At 34.7% G+C, this 21052-nt stretch overlaps 2 protein-coding genes and 1 long non-coding RNA gene across 3 annotated transcripts; 1 reads left to right on the top strand and 2 right to left on the bottom strand.

The window, feature by feature from the left end:
• Nucleotides 1–1197: 1197 nt before the first annotated feature.
• LOC131546087 (H-2 class II histocompatibility antigen, E-S beta chain-like) lies at nt 1198–6179 on the bottom strand. The gene is made up of 5 exons (XM_058785409.1): nt 6034–6179; nt 5109–5384; nt 2312–2593; nt 2020–2133; nt 1198–1922 (listed from the first exon to the last, which is right to left on the bottom strand). The coding sequence occupies exons 1-5, from the start codon at nt 6095–6097 to the stop codon at nt 1900–1902; spliced, it is 759 nt and encodes a 252-aa protein (XP_058641392.1). The 5' UTR covers nt 6098–6179; the 3' UTR covers nt 1198–1899.
• A 373-nt stretch (nt 6180–6552) lies between these two features.
• Nucleotides 6553–8244, top strand: LOC131546089 (uncharacterized). The gene is made up of 2 exons (XR_009272601.1): nt 6553–6841; nt 6955–8244. It is a non-coding gene; the product is annotated as an uncharacterized LOC131546089 (long non-coding RNA).
• Nucleotides 8245–8345: 101 nt separating this feature from the next.
• On the bottom strand, nt 8346–10959 carry LOC131546088 (H-2 class II histocompatibility antigen, A-U alpha chain-like). The gene is made up of 4 exons (XM_058785411.1): nt 10810–10959; nt 10253–10498; nt 9759–10043; nt 8346–9360 (listed from the first exon to the last, which is right to left on the bottom strand). The coding sequence occupies exons 1-4, from the start codon at nt 10865–10867 to the stop codon at nt 9239–9241; spliced, it is 711 nt and encodes a 236-aa protein (XP_058641394.1). The 5' UTR covers nt 10868–10959; the 3' UTR covers nt 8346–9238.
• Between the last annotated feature and the right edge of the window lie 10093 nt (nt 10960–21052).

Here is a 21052-nt window from a genome sequence, read left to right as displayed (position 1 = left end):
TCTGTGTATGATCCTTCATGTGACCTCAAGGAGCTCTATAAATAAAGTTTATTATTTTCTTTCACTTTGCAGCCATACAACTCATATAATCAGATATTATTTACAGTAGGTATTGTCTCAATGTATTTGATTAAATATTGAACTTACATTGTTCAGATCCTTTATTAAGTGTGGAAGCACCGTTGGCAGCAATAACAGCCTGAAGCCTTTTTTGATGACCTAAGGTTGGTACACCTACAGTAGTTTGGAGGATCTTTTCTTCTCAGCAGTGTTTTATCCTCATAAGCTCTGTCAGGTTCTCATAAGCTCTGTCACGAGTAGTGTTGCTATACCACAAATTTCATGTGTCTCCAAAAATCTTTGATGGGGTTCAGGTTCTAACATTAATGAGTCATACTGAAGCCACTCCAGAGTTACCTAGCTGGATGCTTTTGGTCATTGTCATGTTGGAAGGTGAACTTTAGTCCAAACCATGAGGTCCAGAGCACTCTTGAACATATCTTACTCAAGTACCTGGTTGGAGCTGTGACACAGAGGGTTGCTCCAGACACATGAGGAGCTGTTGCACTCATATGTTCCAGTCCTGTCCACTATTTCTCTCCCTATACTTATGTGTCATTTCTTCACCATCCTAAGCAATAAAGCCAAATATAAATTAACAAAAAATCTCCCTGTATTTTGACCCGCTCAAATTCCTCTCAGTTCACATAAACCTCCCATCCATGAAAAACATCCCCATGCTGCCATGTACTGATATGCTTTATCTTAGGGATGGTACTATCGCTTTTACTTCATAAGCTTAGTTTGGCAGGATGGCTAAATCTTCAAACAATCTCAGTGGGTGTGAACATCTTCCTTTTAAGAATTTTTTTTTGTATCCTTCTCAAGATCTATGCTTTGACAATCTTTTCTTACAGGTTTACAGTAAGTTCCTGTGACCTCATTGCTTGGCTTTAGCTCTGACGTTACGTACAGCACACTGTCACCTGTGAGACCTTTCAGATGTGGGCTGTTCCTCATGTCTAAACTACTTAATTTACCACTGGTTAACAATTGTAGAAAACAGAAAATACTGTGAAAACATATTCATTATGGAACATCATAGGTAAATTGAGGAGGAAAAAAAGTAAACAAATATATTGTAAATCAAAAATGCAACATGAAGGGAAATGTGAGGTTAAATGAGTTTAACAATAATTAGTTTTTTAAAGAAATATTTATTAAGGGCTAAAAATGTACAGGTTCAATAATTTCCGCATATGATAATGCATCAAAGTAACATCAAAGTAGTATTAGTAGGATAATTTAAAGGAAGAATCACATCTGAAATTAAATGCACAATTAACAACAAAAAAGAAACAGTAGGGGCGCTAAAGTTTCGTGAATAAATGTTTACACGTCAGGCATTTATCTATGGAAAAGAAACTTGAATCATTCAACATTTTATACAACTAGAGCTTAAGCATATTTTTTTCAAATATATTTACTTAAAAAGAAAGGAAATGTCAAAATCCGTTTTGCGAATGAAGCCTCTCTGACTCTGAAGCTTCGGTTTCATAATAGTAATAACTTCTATGGAAACATCGATTGAAAAGCTTTATAACAACACCATTCACTTTGCTTGATCAGCTCTAGAGAGTTCAAGCTAAATCATTACTACACATATTCTCTATAAAATACACGTTTTATTTTATCGCTGACATTAGATAGAGCTGCTCAAATACAAGTCATGTATGTTTGATGCTGTTTGCTTTTCATTTTCATTATTACTTCATTAAAGTGAAACAAGTGGTAATTTCAGTATAAGGAGACTGTATGTGAAAGTTGTGTCAAAGATTCCATCAGTGATCCAAACAGGTCCTGTTCCAGTCAGCATCAGGTAACGTCAGACTGACTGTATCAGTTTGGTACCAGGATCCTCCCTGACAAAGTAAAAATAACAATTTATTGACAAGTTGATGAATATACAGACATGTATATGGATAAGTATCAGTCTGATTTGCTCTCATCTAAACTGACCTGATGATTTCTTCTTGTAGTAAATGAGTCCAGCAGCTGCGATGATGACTCCCAGCACCAGACCAGAGGCTCCGATGGCGATTTTATTCCTCTCAGGTTCAGGGAGAGAAGGATCTGTGGGGTACGGAAATCAAGCTCTGATAGTGAATGATTGTAAACATAAGCACATTATCAATATTTACAATATTTGTTTAGCTGTGCAAATGTAATAAAATAGTTTCCATATTTTCTATTTGATCCCATAAATATGCCTTCATAAAGGTGAGACTGTAAGGTAAATGTTTCGTCTTACCCCAGTCTGTGATGATGGGTTTAGTTGAGCTGGCGTGCTCCACCACACAGGAGATCTTCTCTCCAGATTTGGGGGTGTACTCCAGGTGAGAGTGGATCTGGTAGTACCAGTCCCCATCAGCCAGCTCCATAGTGGAGGTCACGTCTGAGGTTTCCTCTTTACCGTTTCTCAGCCAGGACACTTTGATTTTTTTAGGGTAGAAGTCATATGCACTGCACATCAATACGGCTGGATGGCTGCCACCAGCCTGCTTCACTGACTTGAGTGAAATCTTCGGTTGCACTAAACCAGGAAAAACATCAAATTAATTACTCTCATATTAGCTTATACTATTCTAATGCATGTGACACAAATATTGATAAATGCATGAGGAGACAAGCAGCTATAATGCTTGAATGAACTGAATTAACTATATGAACAAATTAATTATATGAACATTGAATTAAGATTTATAGACTGATAAAGAGCAGACACGTTTCCTTATATTCTTAATTAAGCTTTTTTTTCTGAAAGTTAAAATTTTGTAAAATAACCCCCGTGTAAACTCAGCATTTATTCAGTCGTAATATATATAACGACTTCACTGATTTTGTATTAAAAACAAGCATAGATCATACCGAGGATACCCACACATTATATTGTACAGACACACTACCAAAGCAGCAAACTTCAATAGAGAATGAGGAGTTACGTCACAATGTTTTCACTCTGCATTGCATTTCAGGAAGGCGCCGCCATATTAACAGGATACGCTATCCGTTGCCATGGTCCTTTGTTTTGTTTTTGCCTTCAAGTTAAAAATTCATTCATAGTATCGTTTGCAGGGAGGAGAAGCTATTTTATCACATAGCATGATAATTAGATTTTTTCACTTAAGTTTTTTAGAATTTGGTTTACAGATGAGACAAGATTCCTGTATCCCTGAACCCTCTGGGCCTCTTCGGTCATTTTTGACCGAAAGATTTTATATTTTGAAATTTTAAAAATCATAGCTTCATCAGAATGAGATGACACTTGTTGAATTTTGTTGCATTAGCTATGTGAACACAAAAAAATCATGGACACGATTCGGATGTCAAAAAAAAAGAAAAAAAAGTCACACTTGGCTCCGTCGCGGTCAAAAATTACCAAAATAGGAAATATGCAGAGAATCTTTTGGTGGTACAAACTACAAATCAAGAAAAAAAAAAAAAAAAGTGCACAGCAATCAAGGGGTGACACTCTAAAATATCAAGAGTGCAAAATAGACACCTGCACGCACACACAGAAATGAACTGGTAAAACTGCAACAGAGCAAATTTTGAGAATGTGAAATAAAATAAATAAATAACAAAAATAAAAATAAATCAAGTCTCTCGCTCTCTCTCACCAAACGTGCAAACTTCCAGTATGCAAGAGACACTGAATTACTATCGGTTGCATGTGCAGCAATGAGTAAAATAATTACAGTTTGTATGTAACTAGTTACAATTATATTCATTTATGGTTATTCAGATTTTCCCCGCCTCTTTTTCTTCAAATTACTGTCTGATAATTGTGTTTGTTCTTATTTTCGCCAGGTGTTCCTGATATCAGAGTAACAAAAATGCTTCCCATGTGTTCCTTTCTAAACAAAATTTTAATATTTTATTGTAATCATAATGCAAAACCTGATATTTATCTTACCAAAAATATCTAAACCTTGACAAAAAGTAGTCTTTTAGAATATCTATGCATATGTATCTAATGTAAAACCTAATAAAATGAAGACATTATGTCTAAAAACAATTGGAATCAAAAGCCTCTGTGTATGAGATAGATAGATAGATAGAGATATATATATATATATATATATATATAATTTTTATTTTATTTTTTTATTTTATTATACACACATACACAGCTATAACCTCATAATATATATAGGCAAGTTTTTATTTTTTTAAGTGCCACCACATGGCACAATTCTCACTTCAAAAAATGGATTTTAAGTGCTTTCATTCTGTTTTAATGTGAAATATTGCATTTATTGAAAGTTAATAAATAAGATAACAAAAATAATTATAATGGAAAAAAATTGCTTATTAAAATTGTATAAATATTGCATAGTATCATAAAATCCCCTCAAAATTCTAAATAATAATCAGAAAATATTATTGAACAAATGTATTGCATTGATTTTCCTGGTAAAAAAAAAAGAAGTTATATTTCAAGGCTTCGCAAAGGAGCCAAGTGTGACTCCTAAACGAAGAGGCCCAGAGTGTTAAAGTAGAAGTGAAGCTGTCAGTCAAGTTTACATTATTTAGTAAAGCGATTTCCACTTTAATAAAAAATATCAAACACAAATAATGTAACCGTTTTAAAGAAAAAAGGATGTTTTTGTTATAGCTTCTGGATCAAGAGCGCCGCCATCTTGCAGTACCACCGCGTGTGACGTCACGGGGTTGGTTCGCTTGGCCAGAGAATAAATATAAGCATTTCTTTACTTTTTAAACACACAATTATGGTGAAAACCAAACACATTTGTATGAATATCCAACACTAAACGGTCTAATTCGCGTCGGAGCCCTGATCACCCTGCCAGGATTATTCTGCGATAAACAACCGACTGGATGTATTTATTCCTTACATATTATATACATAGCCACTTTACTGATTTTATATTAAACACAATCATATCTTACTGAAGGCAACCACACATTATATCTGCACAGACCTCTAATCCACGCGTTTGCAGCGGGTTTCTTCTGCGCAGGTGAACACATGATGAGATCATTACTGAGCAGCTCAGGTGAGAGAAGAGTCCTGCAGCACTCACCTGCTTTATCACGGACAGCTGAGTCCAGGACCTGAGCATTATGTTTGCAGTATCCGTCCACCTGAGCTTTCCGCTGCTGCAGGTAGGCCGGATTGTTGTTGAAGTTCTCTGCCATTTTCACTCCTTGCTCAGTGGACCCCACAAACTTCCCCACAGTGCTGTTGTACTGTAGATCCACAGCTTTATTGAAGGAATATGACACGAGATACACCATGTCACTGTAATCACTGGCGCTGTAGACGCATTCAGACATCCCGTACGTGTAATATCCATCCGCTGAAACACAGAAACACAGAGTTAGAGCTTCAGACTGAACCCGAGTCCGGCTGAAGCGCGTGGTCTGGTCTGGTCTGGTTCACGCGGACTCCGGTACGGTTCTCCTCTGATGTGAACGCGGTCAGATTAAATCACGGAACCGAACCGCTATTGATGACGTATGATCCGATAAAGCGGTATTTTTGTGTCTTCCCTTGACAAGCGTGACTGACGCGCTGCAAGCACAGAGAATGTGTATCTCAGTTCTGATCATCTTCAGCAGAAATTGACGCGTTCTTTTGAAACTTTATTACATCCGCGACAAACAGACGCGTGCGGCGAATCTGCCGATCTGTGTTTGCAGATTGGAAACACACTCTGATGACGCCACGCACCGGGAGCAGGGGAGGACGAGCAGTCGATCAGCGAGCAATCGAACCGAGTATGAAAGCAGCCAGAGAAACACCACATCTATTAGCTTATCTTAATTATATTGCTTTCTGAAATATCCATCTACGTATTTTGTAAAAGCAAATCAACCCAATAAACATCAATGACAATATCAGCAACACCAATATCAATAATAAAAATTCATTAAAACTTATAAATGACAAGCTTTTTTTTTTTTTTTAATCAAGGCATTAAATTCGCTCTTTTCCATTTTACTTGCCTGTTCCAGTAAATGCAGACAGCATCAGTACGGGCAGAAAAATCATGAGTTTTAGCAGTGACATATTTGCAGTCTATGAATATGCCAAATGATGAACTTTCTCTCAGAGTCTTGTTCTTGTGGCAGACGTCTAAATATTCTGGCCAATCAGCTTCTACTCACACAAATGTAAAGTGTTGCTAGGTGGAAAACTGCTTTCATTTTCTGGTTTTCACTGGACAATTATTTTGTGTGTATAAAACACATATAGCCATATTTATGCACTTAAAAAATACAAAATATTTTTTATTTATATTTATGTTTTTATCTGTGTACAAAAGAGGTAAAATTTTTATTTTACCATTATTTTTAAATTCTGATGGGTAGGGCTACAATAATGAGTTACAAAAGTTTGAAGAGAACTAGTTTTTGAAGATTTTGGAAAGGTACTGGGTGACAGAGCAAAGGTTGTTTATTTTCCCAGTTAGTGACATCAAATCTTTGAAAGACACTCTGACTTTTAGTATGGAGAGAAGACATTGACATTACAAAGTGGCATTTTTCCAGAATCAAAGCCCAGTGTGAAGCTATAATGGAAAGAACAAGAGAAGCTATTGCAAGAAGAAGTGATCAGAGAGGAAGGTGCCAGCAGGGTGGAAGAGGAGGGGAGATGAAGAGGAGCAGAGAGGAAGAGGAGGCGAGAGGAAGAGGGATAGGGGTATAAGTAGGTTCAAATTAAATGAGAGCCACTTTAAATGGCCATATAATTAATCATCATCTTTCTATGAGAGCAGCTGGTCATCATCCAAACATTTCAGAAGGAAAATCAGTAAGTCACTCCAGGCATTGAACTTCATTATTTATGATCATATGCACATTTGTTTTCATGGGACAGCCTTAGAATGGGTATTAATTAAATGTAATTGCCCATTCATTTTTCAGGTGGATGAACAAAGTTGATTTCGATTGAAGAAACGCATGCTATTGTGGACGTTGTACTTCAGAAGAACACCAAAGACATTCAACAAAAATAATAATACATAACACATTAACTATTCTGTAATATTCACCAGTGCAGTCTGGCCACATTTTATTACATTTTTAGAAGAAATGCCATCCGGATGAAGCAGGTCTATAAAGTACACTTTGAGAAACTCCCACAGGGTGAAAGAAAGTGTTAAGATACCAGTTTGTTAGAGTAAGCCTCACAAAATCCTCACAAGCTACTGTTTTTTCTTGAATGTTTTGTTTCTATACTTCTGTTGGATGGCAGTGTGGGACATTATGAATACATCTATATAAATAAAGCTGACTCCAGTCTGAACAAAAGAAAAAATGGAGAAGAGGTAAGGATGTGATTTGCCAGCTTGATATGTCCCCATTTGTGCTGCAGTTTCTAGTATTGAGGTTGTGGCACACAGTGCTGTCTTGGGGCCATAACACAGAAATGCTCGTACATTTTTGAACTCTCTCAATGAAACCCTATCTCCACATGAGGAAACTGAGTGAATTTGCATCAATGTTTTGAGCATAATCCACTTTTTGTGATCATTTTCCTTCCGCCATATTCACCTTTCCTGTATCCAGCTGAGGAGATATTGTCCTGAGATGGAAAATATGATGAATATGAATTCAGTAGAGAACATGCCTACAGTTTTGTTATTAGTATTTACTTTTAATAAATTCATTAGCTGAAACAAATTGTATTTTATTATGCAGTTTCACAGTTCACATTGCTTCATGTTGTTCAGCAAAATTAAAAGCCTGTTTCATCAGCTTTGTTAATTGTTTTGAGACCACAGGGACTATAGTTTGGACAAATGTACGAAAACATTATATTATAATGTATGTAAACATCGTCATAGAAAATCTTACAAAAATAGAAACATCATACTTGTTACACAGCAAGTCATTAATTCAAAACATGCCAAATATTTATTATTGATTCATTTATTTATATTGGTGTTAATGTTTCCTTTCACATAATCATTGCTTTAAAACCTAAGACAATTTTGACTTAATGAGAAAGTTTGGTTAAGTCACCAAAACAAATCAAAATTATTGCCATTCAGTTTAGTTATTTTAAAGTTCTGGTTATTTATTATCAAACAATTATGCAATGTGAGAAATTTCATATCATTTTTAGAGATGCTGAAAGAAAGATGTAAAATTACAGTAATTTACAGTTGTTATGTTATAAAATATATTCACATTAACCAAATTAACACAAAATCCAAAGGCAGTACAAACAGTACCACAGCGATTTAAAAGATTTTAGATTAAATGTACCATATATGTCACAGCCTGTCAGAAGACAAAAACAAACACAAAAATTAATTGTAGGGGATTTATTATTTGCCAAAGTATAAAATATCAGAAAAAACAAACCATTTAAAGTGTGTGTGCATATGTGTGTTTGTGTAAAGGTGTCTATACATGTGAGGGACAAGTGTCCTTACTAATATAGTTAAATATCAGAGCTACTGATTTGTGAGGATATTTTACTTGTCTTCACTAGTTAAACTGTTTTGTCCAATACAGGCAAGAAAAAAATATATAATGAAAAAAATTACAAAATTACTTTTAGCAATTACAAATAATTTTGCAAAAGAACTTTCTGTGTATTTAAGACATATCAATGTTTAGTATGTGAGATTATGTTTTAAGCAAAGAAATGTTGTAGAGAAATAGATAAATGAGCAGTAAAATAATATTGTTTGTCCAGTGTTTGAACTGTGTGTCAGAGCCCTGTGTCTGTGAACAAATATCTGGAACCGTAATACATTTAACTTTATTTTGTGATTTCACTGATTTGATTAACTTGAAACATAGACTCTTACTTAATGATGAACCATAAACTGTCAGATGAGTTATATCTTCATTTTTAGGTGAAAATGAGAATCAAATGTTTTAGTGAAGTTCTATAAAATGCATCTCAAAATGCTGCACGGTGTGTTTGCTGTAAATTTCAAAAGAAAAATTAAATTTGGATCACTTATGAACATTTGAACAAATGGAAAAAAATCATGCTGTGTCGGAGCAATAATTCGACTAGAACACCAGCCAAATTTGAACATTGTTTGTCATGTACAATGGTATTAAAAAAAATTGTTTTTAGGACCAAAAGGTTTAATTTATAGAATTTTCATTGGAGGAGAATGTTAATAAGAAGTACAAAGAATCTGAATTACAAAACAAGAATATGTTGACTTTTAAACCAGAGCGGTCAGTTGCAATTGTTTCCTTTAATGAGGAAGAACGTTCCAGCTGCGACTCCCAGCAGCCCCAGAGACAGACCCACTCCACAAAACACAGCTGGACCAACACTGGGCACCGCAACATCCACCTCTGTAGGACACATACAAACACATGATGATGCATATGTCATAGAATGCAAATTCATACATTTAATTTTAATAGTGAAGTGACAAAATAATTGCTCAACAACAACATAATAATTAGAATATTTTGTTTTATTAAATATCCTCAGAGTATCTCATTCTAAGTTTTGTTTTAACATTTTTTCATATTTTTCCTAAATAAGGCAAAGTCATTCAGACACTGCATTTCTGATTAATGTCTAAATAGTGTTAAATGACTCATGTCTGCCTAGTGTTATGTTTACACTAAATTGTTTCTGTGTAGTCAGTAGTAATAAATCAGGTGGTCTAAAGCAAAGAATTTGTGAACAGTTAGGATTTATAAAAAGCTTATATCCACTGAATATACATGAAGCAGTGCCTCACCCCATGTTTTAGTTTCAGAACCGCTCTCTAGAGCTTTGTGGGACACAGTGCAGCTGTAAATGTCTCCCTCTGCAGGCGTGAACTTCAGCGAGGAGAAGATGTTGAAGGTGCCGTCATTATTTCTGCGGTACTGGCTTAGACTCATGCTCTCTGTCACAATCTGATTGTTTTTAGTCCAGGAGACTTTGACAGGTGGAGGGAAGAGTCCAGTCACATGACAGATGAGAGTGTTCTCAGCACCCAGCACCACATCCTCTTTTGAATAGATGGAAGCATCCGGGGGGTCTATGAACACAAACAAACAGATGCTCTTTTGCACTTGGGACCTCTGTGTAGATTTTATCTTGGACCACAAGAAAACCAAAATCTTGATTATATTGGCTGTAAATTCTGCATCTGATTTCTTTGCATAATCTCCAAACAAGTAAATTTAAGATTATTATACATCTAATTCATCATGTGAAAACATAATAATTATACACAATATGTCTTACCTATTTGCTCCTCAGGGGAGTTGTAGGCTTTAATGAATGTGGCTAAGTTTTGTTTGCAGACCTCTTGATTAGCAACACCACCCTCATAAAATCCAGGAAAGCTGACAGGATCTGCAAAGTCAGGCGCTGTCACTACTCCTTCTTTTCTAATGAAGTCTGAATGATACAGTTCCTCTCCATCAAGTCCATACAAATCCTCTTTCTCTGTATCAGAACACCCAGCAAACTGAACATCCCTGTGCAGAACTGAAAGAGATAAAATGTCATGATATTAGTCAGAATGGATGAACAGTGTGAATGAATAACACGTCATACAATCAGTACAGTGATAGTATTTAGAAACAATTTAAACCACCATAGTAATTGTCTCAACCCTATAAAGTGCTGTTGATGTGTAAAATCGAAAATATTATTTATGATCTAAATTTAAAAAATCTACAAAAGTAATTTACTGAAAACATCTTTAAACAACTTTCGCAGAATTTCCTCATGCCCGTATTTGCTTTTCTACTTTATAAAGTATCAGATGTGTTTTAATAGACAATTTTCTGACTTACCTTGAGTCTCAGTACTGCCAATAACAGCGAGCATAAGCAGGACACCATACAGCTCCATCGTTCATTCAGAGTAGAGCAAACACAATATCAAACAATCCTTACTGGAGTGAATAACAGCTACTGACTCCTGGCCATGTAGAAGCCTCCCAATCACATCATCCAATCAGAATTTGAGCCCTACTCTGACATCATTGTCTCTAGGCAAAATGATGTTCTATTTAAGACTTGTTTGGCTATTAAGAAAATTGATTTAACAGTAGGTCTTTTTACTTTTTACTTGCATTTTGCTTTGCATTTGAGATCTGTATTTCACAAATCTGTGTAATATTTACATAAAGGTATTTACATGCATTTTTGTGTGTGCATGCGTGTGAGAGAGAAAGAGAGAGAGATTCAAAATATCATACATTTTAGTGATGATGTTCCATTGCTTCACTCTACATATACAAATATACAAGAAGTGCAAACAATATTTGTCAGTAGGAAGCAAATTAATAAATATCACTAATTCACAGATTTAGAAGAAGTTCTAGAATGTTCACATATTATATTTTGGTGGTTTTAATACTTTCAAAGGTGTTTTTCCCCCCTTTCTTTAATGCAGTCCTTGATCCCATTTTAAAACTTCTAAATGTACTGAATACTGTTATAAAGTTGGAAACATTGCCAAAGCATCAAAGAGAAAGCAAATGTACTGGGGTCAGATTCAGCCTGGTCCCTGGAAATCTCATACCAATCTAACCAATCAATATTTTAGTTTCTATTGTAAATTCATTTGTTGCTAAGGAAGAGGGTGCTTGAAATGCCTTCCCTGTACACCTCCAAGCCAGTTCTATAACCTTCTCCAGTACAGATCAGTCTATGGTATACAGATGGTGCCTGATTCTTTGTTTTCTCTTTATTATGACAGATGGTCTAATAAATTTGATAAGCAATGTATATACAGTAGAACATAGAGAACATAACAAATGTTTAAACAGAGAAATTTTACAATTTTATCCACTAAATGAGCTCATTTCAAATTTGATGCCTGCTACAGGTCTCAAAAAAGTTGGCACGGGGACAACAAAGGGCTGAAAAAGCAAGAAATTTTGAAAAGATTAAGTGTCTGTCCTGGTAGTTCAGTGGTAGAGTTTTCGCCTCTCACCGATTCTTTAGCTAAACGGCCCTAAACCGTTTCCCAGTCATTCTCAATGGTAGTGCTACATCAGACTTGCCTGATTTTGGGTGAGTGACAACCTGAGAAGGTCTCCTATCAATCTGAACTGAAACTAGTCTGTGGTAACAGGGACTTCCCTTTTTAGAGCTGTCTGAAATGCCAAGTAAAGCACCCTTTATATGAGATTTTGGAGGGCTTTTATTTTGTAATTCAACATCAGTTATTTTGATAGCATTTTGTTTGAACCATAATTATTAGGTTTTACTTAACACTTTTAGACAATTAGATTTTATAAGGCCTATTTAAAATACATTTTTTAGAGATTATTATAAAAATATTACAGACAGTTAATCTGATATTACTTTATTAATTAGTATAGTTCATTTTCTTAATATATATTACCCTTACTCTTATTTCCTTGTTCTTGTTTGTATGTATAAGGTAAGCAGTATAAAAATTAAAAATTAAAAAAATTTTAAAAAAAATTTGCTGAGTGAACGCAGGCGAAAGACCAGCGGAAGATCGCCGTAATGCACTGTATATGCGCGCACACAAAAACAGCGCGGCGGCTAGATTGACCATGCATTTCGGGGAGGCGGCTGGCTTGACAAGAGGGTCTGGCTGCAGACATAGGCAAGTACTCCTCGCTGCAGACTGTAGCGCGGTGACGTCAGGTACCTACGTCAGGTATGTGTTTACCGCGCATGCGCAAAGTGACGTATGGTATGTCTATGGCACGCATGCGCATTGCGTGTGTAATTTGCATCCAATGACACCTTATTGTAAAGTGTTACCTGTTAAATTTACCTTCATGTTCATATGACTTTTTAGGGACATTATCAGTGAGACGAAATTCAGAGAAGAGATCCACTTCATATGTCTAGACAGATAGTTCTTTAACTCCTTAACATGTAGTGAATACTGTAAAACGTATTTAAGTGTCTGTCTCTCTTCTCATCTTTCTGTCTGTCTCATCTCAACTATCTGTTGTTTTTTTTGTTTTGTTTTCTGATAGACTGTATTGCCCTCAACTGTAAAACTTTCAAATTGTTCCAGGCTATGCTTTCTCAAGCCAAGACAACCTAAATTTTGACTTGACAAACTTTTTTAATTTAGTTGGTTAATGCTGATTATAAATGAAACCTCTTAGGTACTTTACAGACAAAGCAAACAACACTCTTTTTCTAACACCATCCTATAATATTTAAAAATACATTTAAAATATTTTCCTTGTATGGCTCTTTTGCCTTTCTTCAAAATTATTTAATATTGTTTGTTCTTTTATGTAAATTAGGTGTCGTGAACTGGAGTGCATTTTCTGCACAATACAGACAGGAGTGCCGGGTGCCGTATTCACAGACCCAGTGCCTACGGTGCAGTGAGATACTGTATTTAAAAACTGCTCACTAGGTATGTCAGGAATGACAGGAGGGGAGTCCTGTGTGGGTTTTATTCATTCAAAGAATTTGAGGGCTACTGCTCGGTTGATTGTTTTATCAGTGATGAGGTGAATTTCAGAATGAGTAGATGCAATTTTTTTTTCTTTCTCATGTGTCATGTTTATAGTCTATGGTCTTAATCTATATTTGTATATACAATTATATTTTCTGTTTTGTTCTTTGAAATAATAATAATTAAAAAAAAGATCACTGTTATCAGTTTGTTTTTTTTGGAGGCACCATGCATAAAATAGGATGCAGACACTGAAAATATACTGTATGTAGTCAACTGAATTTAAAACTACTTTATTGGCTTAAATATTTCACATGCGAATTGCCAAAGCAAAAGAAAAATGTCTAAAATTATACTAAATAAATAAACAAGAACCATGACAGAGGACAGATTAAAATAAGAAAGGCAGCAGCTATTTGCACTAAGTGATAGCAGGATTTTCTGCTATTTAAACTACTTATTGCAAACAGTGGTAATTACCTGCACCTCAGTATTGTACTACAATATAAAACAGTATGCAATAATAACTTATTGAGTGTAAATTATAATTTTAATTCAAATTATTAAATGGATATCACCTTATTGGGACAATAAAGCCCTCCCTCACAACTTTTTGATTATTTCCTTAATTTTTATTGAAAATAAATGCTTTTTTGATGTGATTTGAAATTTGAAAAGGGAGAAAAAACTTTGCTAAAAGGCGGATTCGAACCCGGGTCGATCGCGTCAAAATGTGAAAGCCACGCGTTTACCATCTGCGCCACTAGAACTGACGTCTGAAGTTATCTTTTGTAATGTTGACTAGCCTGATAAGAAATACATAAGGCGCCGTTAAAGGGTAACATTACAATATACACAGTGAAGTAAAGTGCAACAGAATGTTAATAAATTGTAAATAAAATACTACACAGATATTACAGAATAAACTCTGTAATTCCGTATCATTTTACCTGAGATGAGACATGGTTAAAATCATGTATATGTGCTGTATTACATTTTATTGTTTTATTTTTTTTCCCACATTAGCATTCTTAATACTTTTATATTTTATTAAAATATTCTGTTAAGTATGCGCATGCGTTTTTATGACGTGTTACGTCACGCACGACGCGAAAACACCTACCGTCACCACATAATGCAAATTACACACACAATGCGCATGCGTGCCATAGACATACCATACGTCACTTTAGTATGGCGTTCTGAAAGGTTCTTTATTATTACGCTGTTACATGCACTCGTCTCACTGAACGTCTCACTGACGTCTTAATTTTTTTTTTTTTTTCCTATTTAATCCATTGAATTTAAGACGCAGACGAGGCGCAGACGAGGCGTAGACGTCGCATAGATGTCACGTAAGTCACGTGTGGCAGTGAAGTGTCGAGCCAGATGTCACGCGTGATTCACGTGTGGCTGTGAAGTCCTATGAAGTGACGCGTGATTCACGTGTGGCCGTGAAGCCCTATGAAGTGAGCACATGCTTTGGACGTATGGCGTTCGGCCGGGTCCATTAATATTACGCTGTTACTTGCACTCGTCTCACTGAACGTGACGTCTGCGTGACGTTTACGTCTGCCACATCAAAGTTATTCAACCTGACACCAAATAAAAATACATTAAAATAATAAATATTTTGGAGTGGCAAAGAGTTTCAGACTTTCTGTTTATTTTATTTTTATTTTTTAAGTACTTAAAGCTCTGAAACAAAGGACAGCTAAATTTTTTTTTTTTTTTTTTACCATTTGCATGTATGAATATGATATTTTATCCAAAAATAAAACAAAGTTGACAACATTTAAAAAAGAATTTAAATCACATTAAAGAAAATATATCCTGCAAAACAAATGGAGGAATTGTTTACATTTTTACTGATAACCAACTATGAATATCAAACCAGAATTTAGAAGTAACATCTCAGTAAAAAAAAATTGATGATCAAGTGTTTCAGGAAAATAATAATAATAATAAAAAAAAACACATGGGTCCACTTAAAATTTAAATGTTTTCTGTATAAAATCACTAACAGGGTAAATCCTAAACATAATTCTGTAATGTGTCTTAACCTTTGGAGCAACTGTAAGATAAAAGGTAAAATATTTATCTCCTACTGAGGGTTCAACATCTCTCAGAAAATAGCACTGATAATCTCCTGTAGCTATACGTTTAAATTCTTTATAAATTAGTTTTTTAATAGGCCTATACACTTACTATAGAAGAGATCTATATTAGCCTCTATATTTCCCCTTCTCCCAAAACAGCTTATACAGCTGTTATTAAAACAGTTCAGTTTTGTAAGTAATGAAAAAATAATTATGTTTAGAAAAACGTTTGGAGATTTTTTTGTTCGTTAAATGTAATAATTTAACGTAATTTTTTATTTATTTTTTACATTAACGACAAAGCGGCCAGCGGCAGACAGTAAGATGATAAAAGCCTATGTTTGATCGATTTAGCCTTCTCAAATCATCACGACTAGCCTAAAATAAAATCTATAAAACAGTTCAAGCATATCACAATGGTACTTGTTTAAATGTTTAACCTATGTGCGCTGTTCGACGCATATCATCAGTTTGTGCGGAGAATGGAAGTCAAGCCGCTCTGCAGGACATGGAGGCGCCAGCACGATCACTTGCATTTTTTTCTTACAGTAGAAACAGCTTAAAATATGCCATACATTTTGCTCATAAAGGTAAGAGTACATCATTCGGAACTGTCTACTTTTATTTGTGTCGTGTGCATTCACATATAGTCTGATTATCGTTATGGATAAAATCCGAGATATCATTTTTGTCTATATCGCACACCCATATATTTAATTCTTCTTTGCTTGTTTGGTAAACATAATTCGCTGATCATCGTAAAATAAGCTTTTACCTTAGAAATAGGTGAATCATATTTATATAAGATTTTATTTATTTAGGCTATTTATTAATTAAAGGGGCGGGGTCTGGTTATTGTGAAATATTATTACCATTTAAAATAATGGTTTTCTATTTTAATATACTTATTTCTGTGATGCAAAGCATCATTACTCTAGTCTTCTGTGTCACGTGATCCTTCAATGTATACTGTCAACGGAAACAATTGTGCTCCTTAAAGTTTTTCTGTGATATTTTTAAAGGATTGATTGACAAAATCCTGGCAGATTATTATTAAAAATATAGAAATTGTATCAATTTAACATTATTTCTAATGTTTCTTAAAAACGAAAAAAAAAACGACATGAATACCTATAAGCAACACAAACTTCACTAAAGGATTCCTTTCGGAGACATATGTTATTTATATGTTATAGACGTTTTATGTTACCGTTATATTTATTTCAACTTTATTTCCAGACTCAAGGTCCATTAGCAAGAAACACACAATACAACCCAAAACAATACACATTAAAAAAGACAGTTATACCAATATGTCCTTATAGAGGACTGATATCGCACATTAGTAAGCCTAGGATGACAACAACATTATAATATTATTATGCGAGTCATCCAGCCGACAAATACATTTATACATCAAATGTCTCTTTAATGCAGGGAATGACTGTACTCTTGCCTTACAGAATAGATCACTTGCACTTTATACTTTTACAAATAGTGTAATAAAAATAAATGTCTAAATATATGTCTAAATTATTATTATTATATTAATATATTTATATTTAATATGCACACGATTAATGTATATTGTACAAGTTAGCCGGGAAAAGACAGATGCACTAAAACTGAAAAAAAAAAAAAAAGGTCAGACGCAGACGTCAGGTTACAAGTCAGGCGCAGATGTCACGTTCATTGAGAGGAGTGAATGAAGAGCAAGTAAATTGCGCATTCGTTCACACACTGCACTGAGCCGTGTGAGCAGCGTGTTATGGTACGTGTTAGCGAAAAAAATAAAAAATAACTTCACAGCCACACGTGAATCACGCGTGACGTCTGGTTCGACACTTCACTGCCACACGTGTATGGCGTTCGGCCGGGTCCATTAATATTACGCTGTTACTTGCACTCGTCTCACTGAACGTGACGTCTGCGTCTGTCGAACGTGACGTCTGCGTCTGCCACATTACAGTTCTGCTGCCTGAACGTGACGTTTACGTCTGCCACATCAAAGTTATTCTGCCTGAAAGTGATGTCTGCGTCTGCTGCAAGGGTTTCCAGCACTTTCCATACACGTATTCATGCTTTATTATTCATATTCATTCTCTTTTATTGTTTTACTCCTCCTCAATTTTGTATAGTTAGCTATTAAGTGCTATTTACCTTTCTTATGTATGCTATAGCTTATTCCAAATTGTAAATACTAATTTGTACAAATGATATTAACATTTCTGTATGCCATTGTACAAAAAGACATCAAATAAAGATACATTAAAATAATAAATATTTTGGAGTGGCAAAGAGTTTCAGACTTTCTGTTTATTTTATTTTTTATTTTTTAAGTACTTAAAGCTCTGAAACAAAGGATGGCTTACATTGTTTTGTTTTGTTTTTTTTGTTTTTTTTGTTTTTTGTTTTTTTTTACCATTTGCATGTATGAATATGATATTTTATCCAAAAATAAAACAAAGTTGACAACATTTAAAAAAGAGAATTTAAATCACATTAAAGAAAATATATCCTGCAAAACAAATGGAGGAATTGTTTACATTTTTACTGTTTCAGAAAAAGAATAATAATAATAAAAAAAATAAAAAAACCACATGGGTCCACTTAAAATTTAAATATTTTCTGTATAAAATCACTAACAGGGTAAATCCTAAACATAATTCTGTAATGTGTCTCCTTAACCTTCGGAGCAACTGTAAGATAAAAGGTAAAATATTTATCTCCTACTGAGGGTTCAACATCTCTCAGAAAATAGCACTGATAATCTCCTGTAGCTATACGTTTAAATTCTTCATAAATTAGTTTTTTAATAGGCCTATACACTTACTATCGAAGAGATAGATCTATATTAGCCTCTATATTTCCCTTTCTCCCAAAACAGCTTATACAGCTGTTATTAAAACAGTTCAGTTTTGTAAGTAATGAAAAAATAATTATGTTTAGAAAAACGTTTGTAGAATTTTTTTGTTCGTTAAAGGTAAGGTTTTTTTTTTTTTTTTTTTTACATTAACGACAAAGCGGCCAGCGGCAGACAGTAAGATGATAAAAGCCTATGTTTGATCGATTTAGCCTTCTCAAATCATCACGACTAGCCTAAAATAAAATCTATAAAACAATTCAAGCATATCACAATGGTACTTGTTTAAATGTTTAACCTATGTGCGCTGTTCGACGCATATCATCAGTTTGTGCGGAGAATGGAAGCCGAAGCCGCTCTGCAGGACATGGAGGCGCCAGCACGATCACTTGCATTTTTTTCTTACAGTAGAAACAGCTTAAAATATGCCATACATTTTGCTCATAAAGGTAAGAGTACATCATTCGGAACTGTCTACTTTTATTTGTGTCGTGTGCATTCACATATAGTCTGATTATCGTTATGGATAAAATCCGAGATATCATTTTTGTTTATATCGCACATTTAATTCTTCTTTGCTTGTTTGGTAAACATAATTCACTGATCATCGTAAAATAAGCTTTTATCTTAGAATAAAAGAGAAGATAATTCGTTTTTTTCAATTATCTTTGAATGACTGTACTCTTGCCTTACAGAATAGATCACTTGCACTTTATACTTTTACAAATAGTGTAATAAAAATAAATGTCTAAAAATATGTCTAAATTATTATTATTATATTGATATATTTATATTTAATATGCACACGATTAATGTATATTGTACAAGTTAGCCGGGGAAAAGACAGATGCACTAAAAACTGAAAAAAAAAAAAAAAAAAAGGTCAGGCGCAGATGTCACGTTCATTGAGAGGAGTGAATGAAGAGCAAGTAAATTGCGCATTCGTTCACACACTGCACTGAGCCGTGTGAGCAGCGTGTTATGGTACGTGTTAGAGAAAAAAATAAAAAATAACTTCACAGCCACACGTGAATCACGCGTGACGTCTGGCTCGACACTTCACTGCCACACGTGACTTACGTGACATCTACGCGACGTCTACGCCTCGTCTGCGTCTTAAATTCAATGGATTAAATAGGAAAAAAAAAAAAAATTAAGACGTCAGTGAGACGTTCAGTGAGACGAGTGCATGTAACAGCGTAATAATAAAGAACCTTTCAGAACGCCATACAGTGCCGTATACGTATGTAAACGTCACACGTAATATTTGTTCGTGAGGATAATGCATTGCTACGTTGTGTGTGATGTCAGTCTTATGTCATGATTTGTCATACTACATCAGTGCATGTTGCTTGTTTTGCTTAACTTTAGCCATAGCCTCAGTTGCTAGCGGCAATCCTGTTCATAGTTTTTAAGAAACATCATAGATTTTCAACACAGGACCACATGAGTTTTAGCAAATATTTATTATATCCACTTAAATTCCTTTTGCTCGACAGATTTGCCTGCTTTAATACTGCAGAGACAACAAACCCACAGCCCACTCACAGAACCATTTCACACGGGCTGTGTTTCCCTGATCGGACTACAGAGAATAAAACCCAAATGCAGATGTGCAGTTTACCCTTGCGGGTCCATCACTGTATGTAAGCGTGGAAAACAGAATCCATGCGCGACTTCAAAATGCAGTAATAGGCGTTCTTCAAAAGACAATGTGGGGAATTGTTGCAGTAAAAACATAAGCAAAGTTTTATAATTAATAATAACATTAATAATAATAACCATAGGCGTAATTTGCGGGTGGGTGAGACATGCCCCCACCAAAATCGATTCTTTCCCCCCACCGCTTTTTCAAAGCGAAACAGGCAAAGTAAAAGTAAAATCATCTCCAATCAGTGGTTCTTCGTAATTTAATTCGTACAGGCCCAGATCTATAAATCTTGTCATGCACCTAACAGGATTTAACAGTAAACGTTGTAATTAGACTATGTGCGCAGCAGCACTCTTTTTACTGTGTAATAGATAAAGTAAACAATGCTTTATATTTAAACATTTAGATGAAATATAACACTTTTAACTGTTATTATGTAAAAAAAAAAAGACTTAGGCTACATAATAACAGCTTGTGTTTCATGGGAAAACCCAAACCCCACGTAAAAATAACTAATATTTATTTTTTTTAATAATTTATAATAAAACTTTAGGCCTACTTAAGTTTTCACAGTAATAATTAGTCTACTGCAATGTCTTAAGTCCCAATTATAGGCTATACTTTGGAATTATGAACTGAAGGGATGTACATGCATACAAGGGAGACTGTCCTCCTCCAAAAAACGACCCCATAGGTCGTATGTGCAAGCAGCTTATTACGACCCTATTTTACGTTTTAAAGTAAAGCGCCCTCTAGCGCTCCTGTAAATAATGGCAGTGCCGTGTGTCATGAAATGACGTTTGACCGTCGTTACCATAGACATCATATCTCTATATGATATCTATGGTCGTTACCATAGACATAATCTGGTCGTTACCGGTTCAAATACTATTTGTTTTATCTTCGTATTTACACGATATTACTTAATACAGAAAACTGAGTTGTTTAATAAAAATAAAATATATATATTTTTAGTGCCATTTTGGAAAGTAAAGAACCACATTAAAATAATTAAACTC

This window comes from Onychostoma macrolepis, chromosome 08 (genome assembly GCF_012432095.1).
Source record: "Onychostoma macrolepis isolate SWU-2019 chromosome 08, ASM1243209v1, whole genome shotgun sequence".
NCBI lineage: Eukaryota > Metazoa > Chordata > Actinopteri > Cypriniformes > Cyprinidae > Onychostoma > Onychostoma macrolepis.
This window is presented reverse-complemented; position numbering and strand designations above follow the sequence as displayed.

What these genes read in the sequence shown, in the direction of transcription:
- LOC131546087 (XM_058785409.1), bottom strand. Translation starts at nt 6,097, where the DNA reads ATGTCACTGCTAAAACTCATGATTTTTCTGCCCGTACTGATGCTGTCT. An exon ending in AGCTGTCCGTGATAAAGCAG is followed by an intron (nt 2,594 to 5,108) that starts GTGAGTGCTGCA and finishes TTCCTGGTTTAG; the next exon opens with TGCAACCGAAGATTTCACTC. An exon ending in ACCCATCATCACAGACTGGG is followed by an intron (nt 2,134 to 2,311) that starts GTAAGACGAAAC and finishes CGTACCCCACAG; the next exon opens with ATCCTTCTCTCCCTGAACCT.
- LOC131546088 (XM_058785411.1), bottom strand. Translation starts at nt 10,867, where the DNA reads ATGGAGCTGTATGGTGTCCTGCTTATGCTCGCTGTTATTGGCAGTACT. An exon ending in TGGCAGTACTGAGACTCAAG is followed by an intron (nt 10,499 to 10,809) that starts GTAAGTCAGAAA and finishes TATCTCTTTCAG; the next exon opens with TTCTGCACAGGGATGTTCAG. An exon ending in TTCTGAAACTAAAACATGGG is followed by an intron (nt 9,361 to 9,758) that starts GTGAGGCACTGC and finishes TGTGTCCTACAG; the next exon opens with AGGTGGATGTTGCGGTGCCC.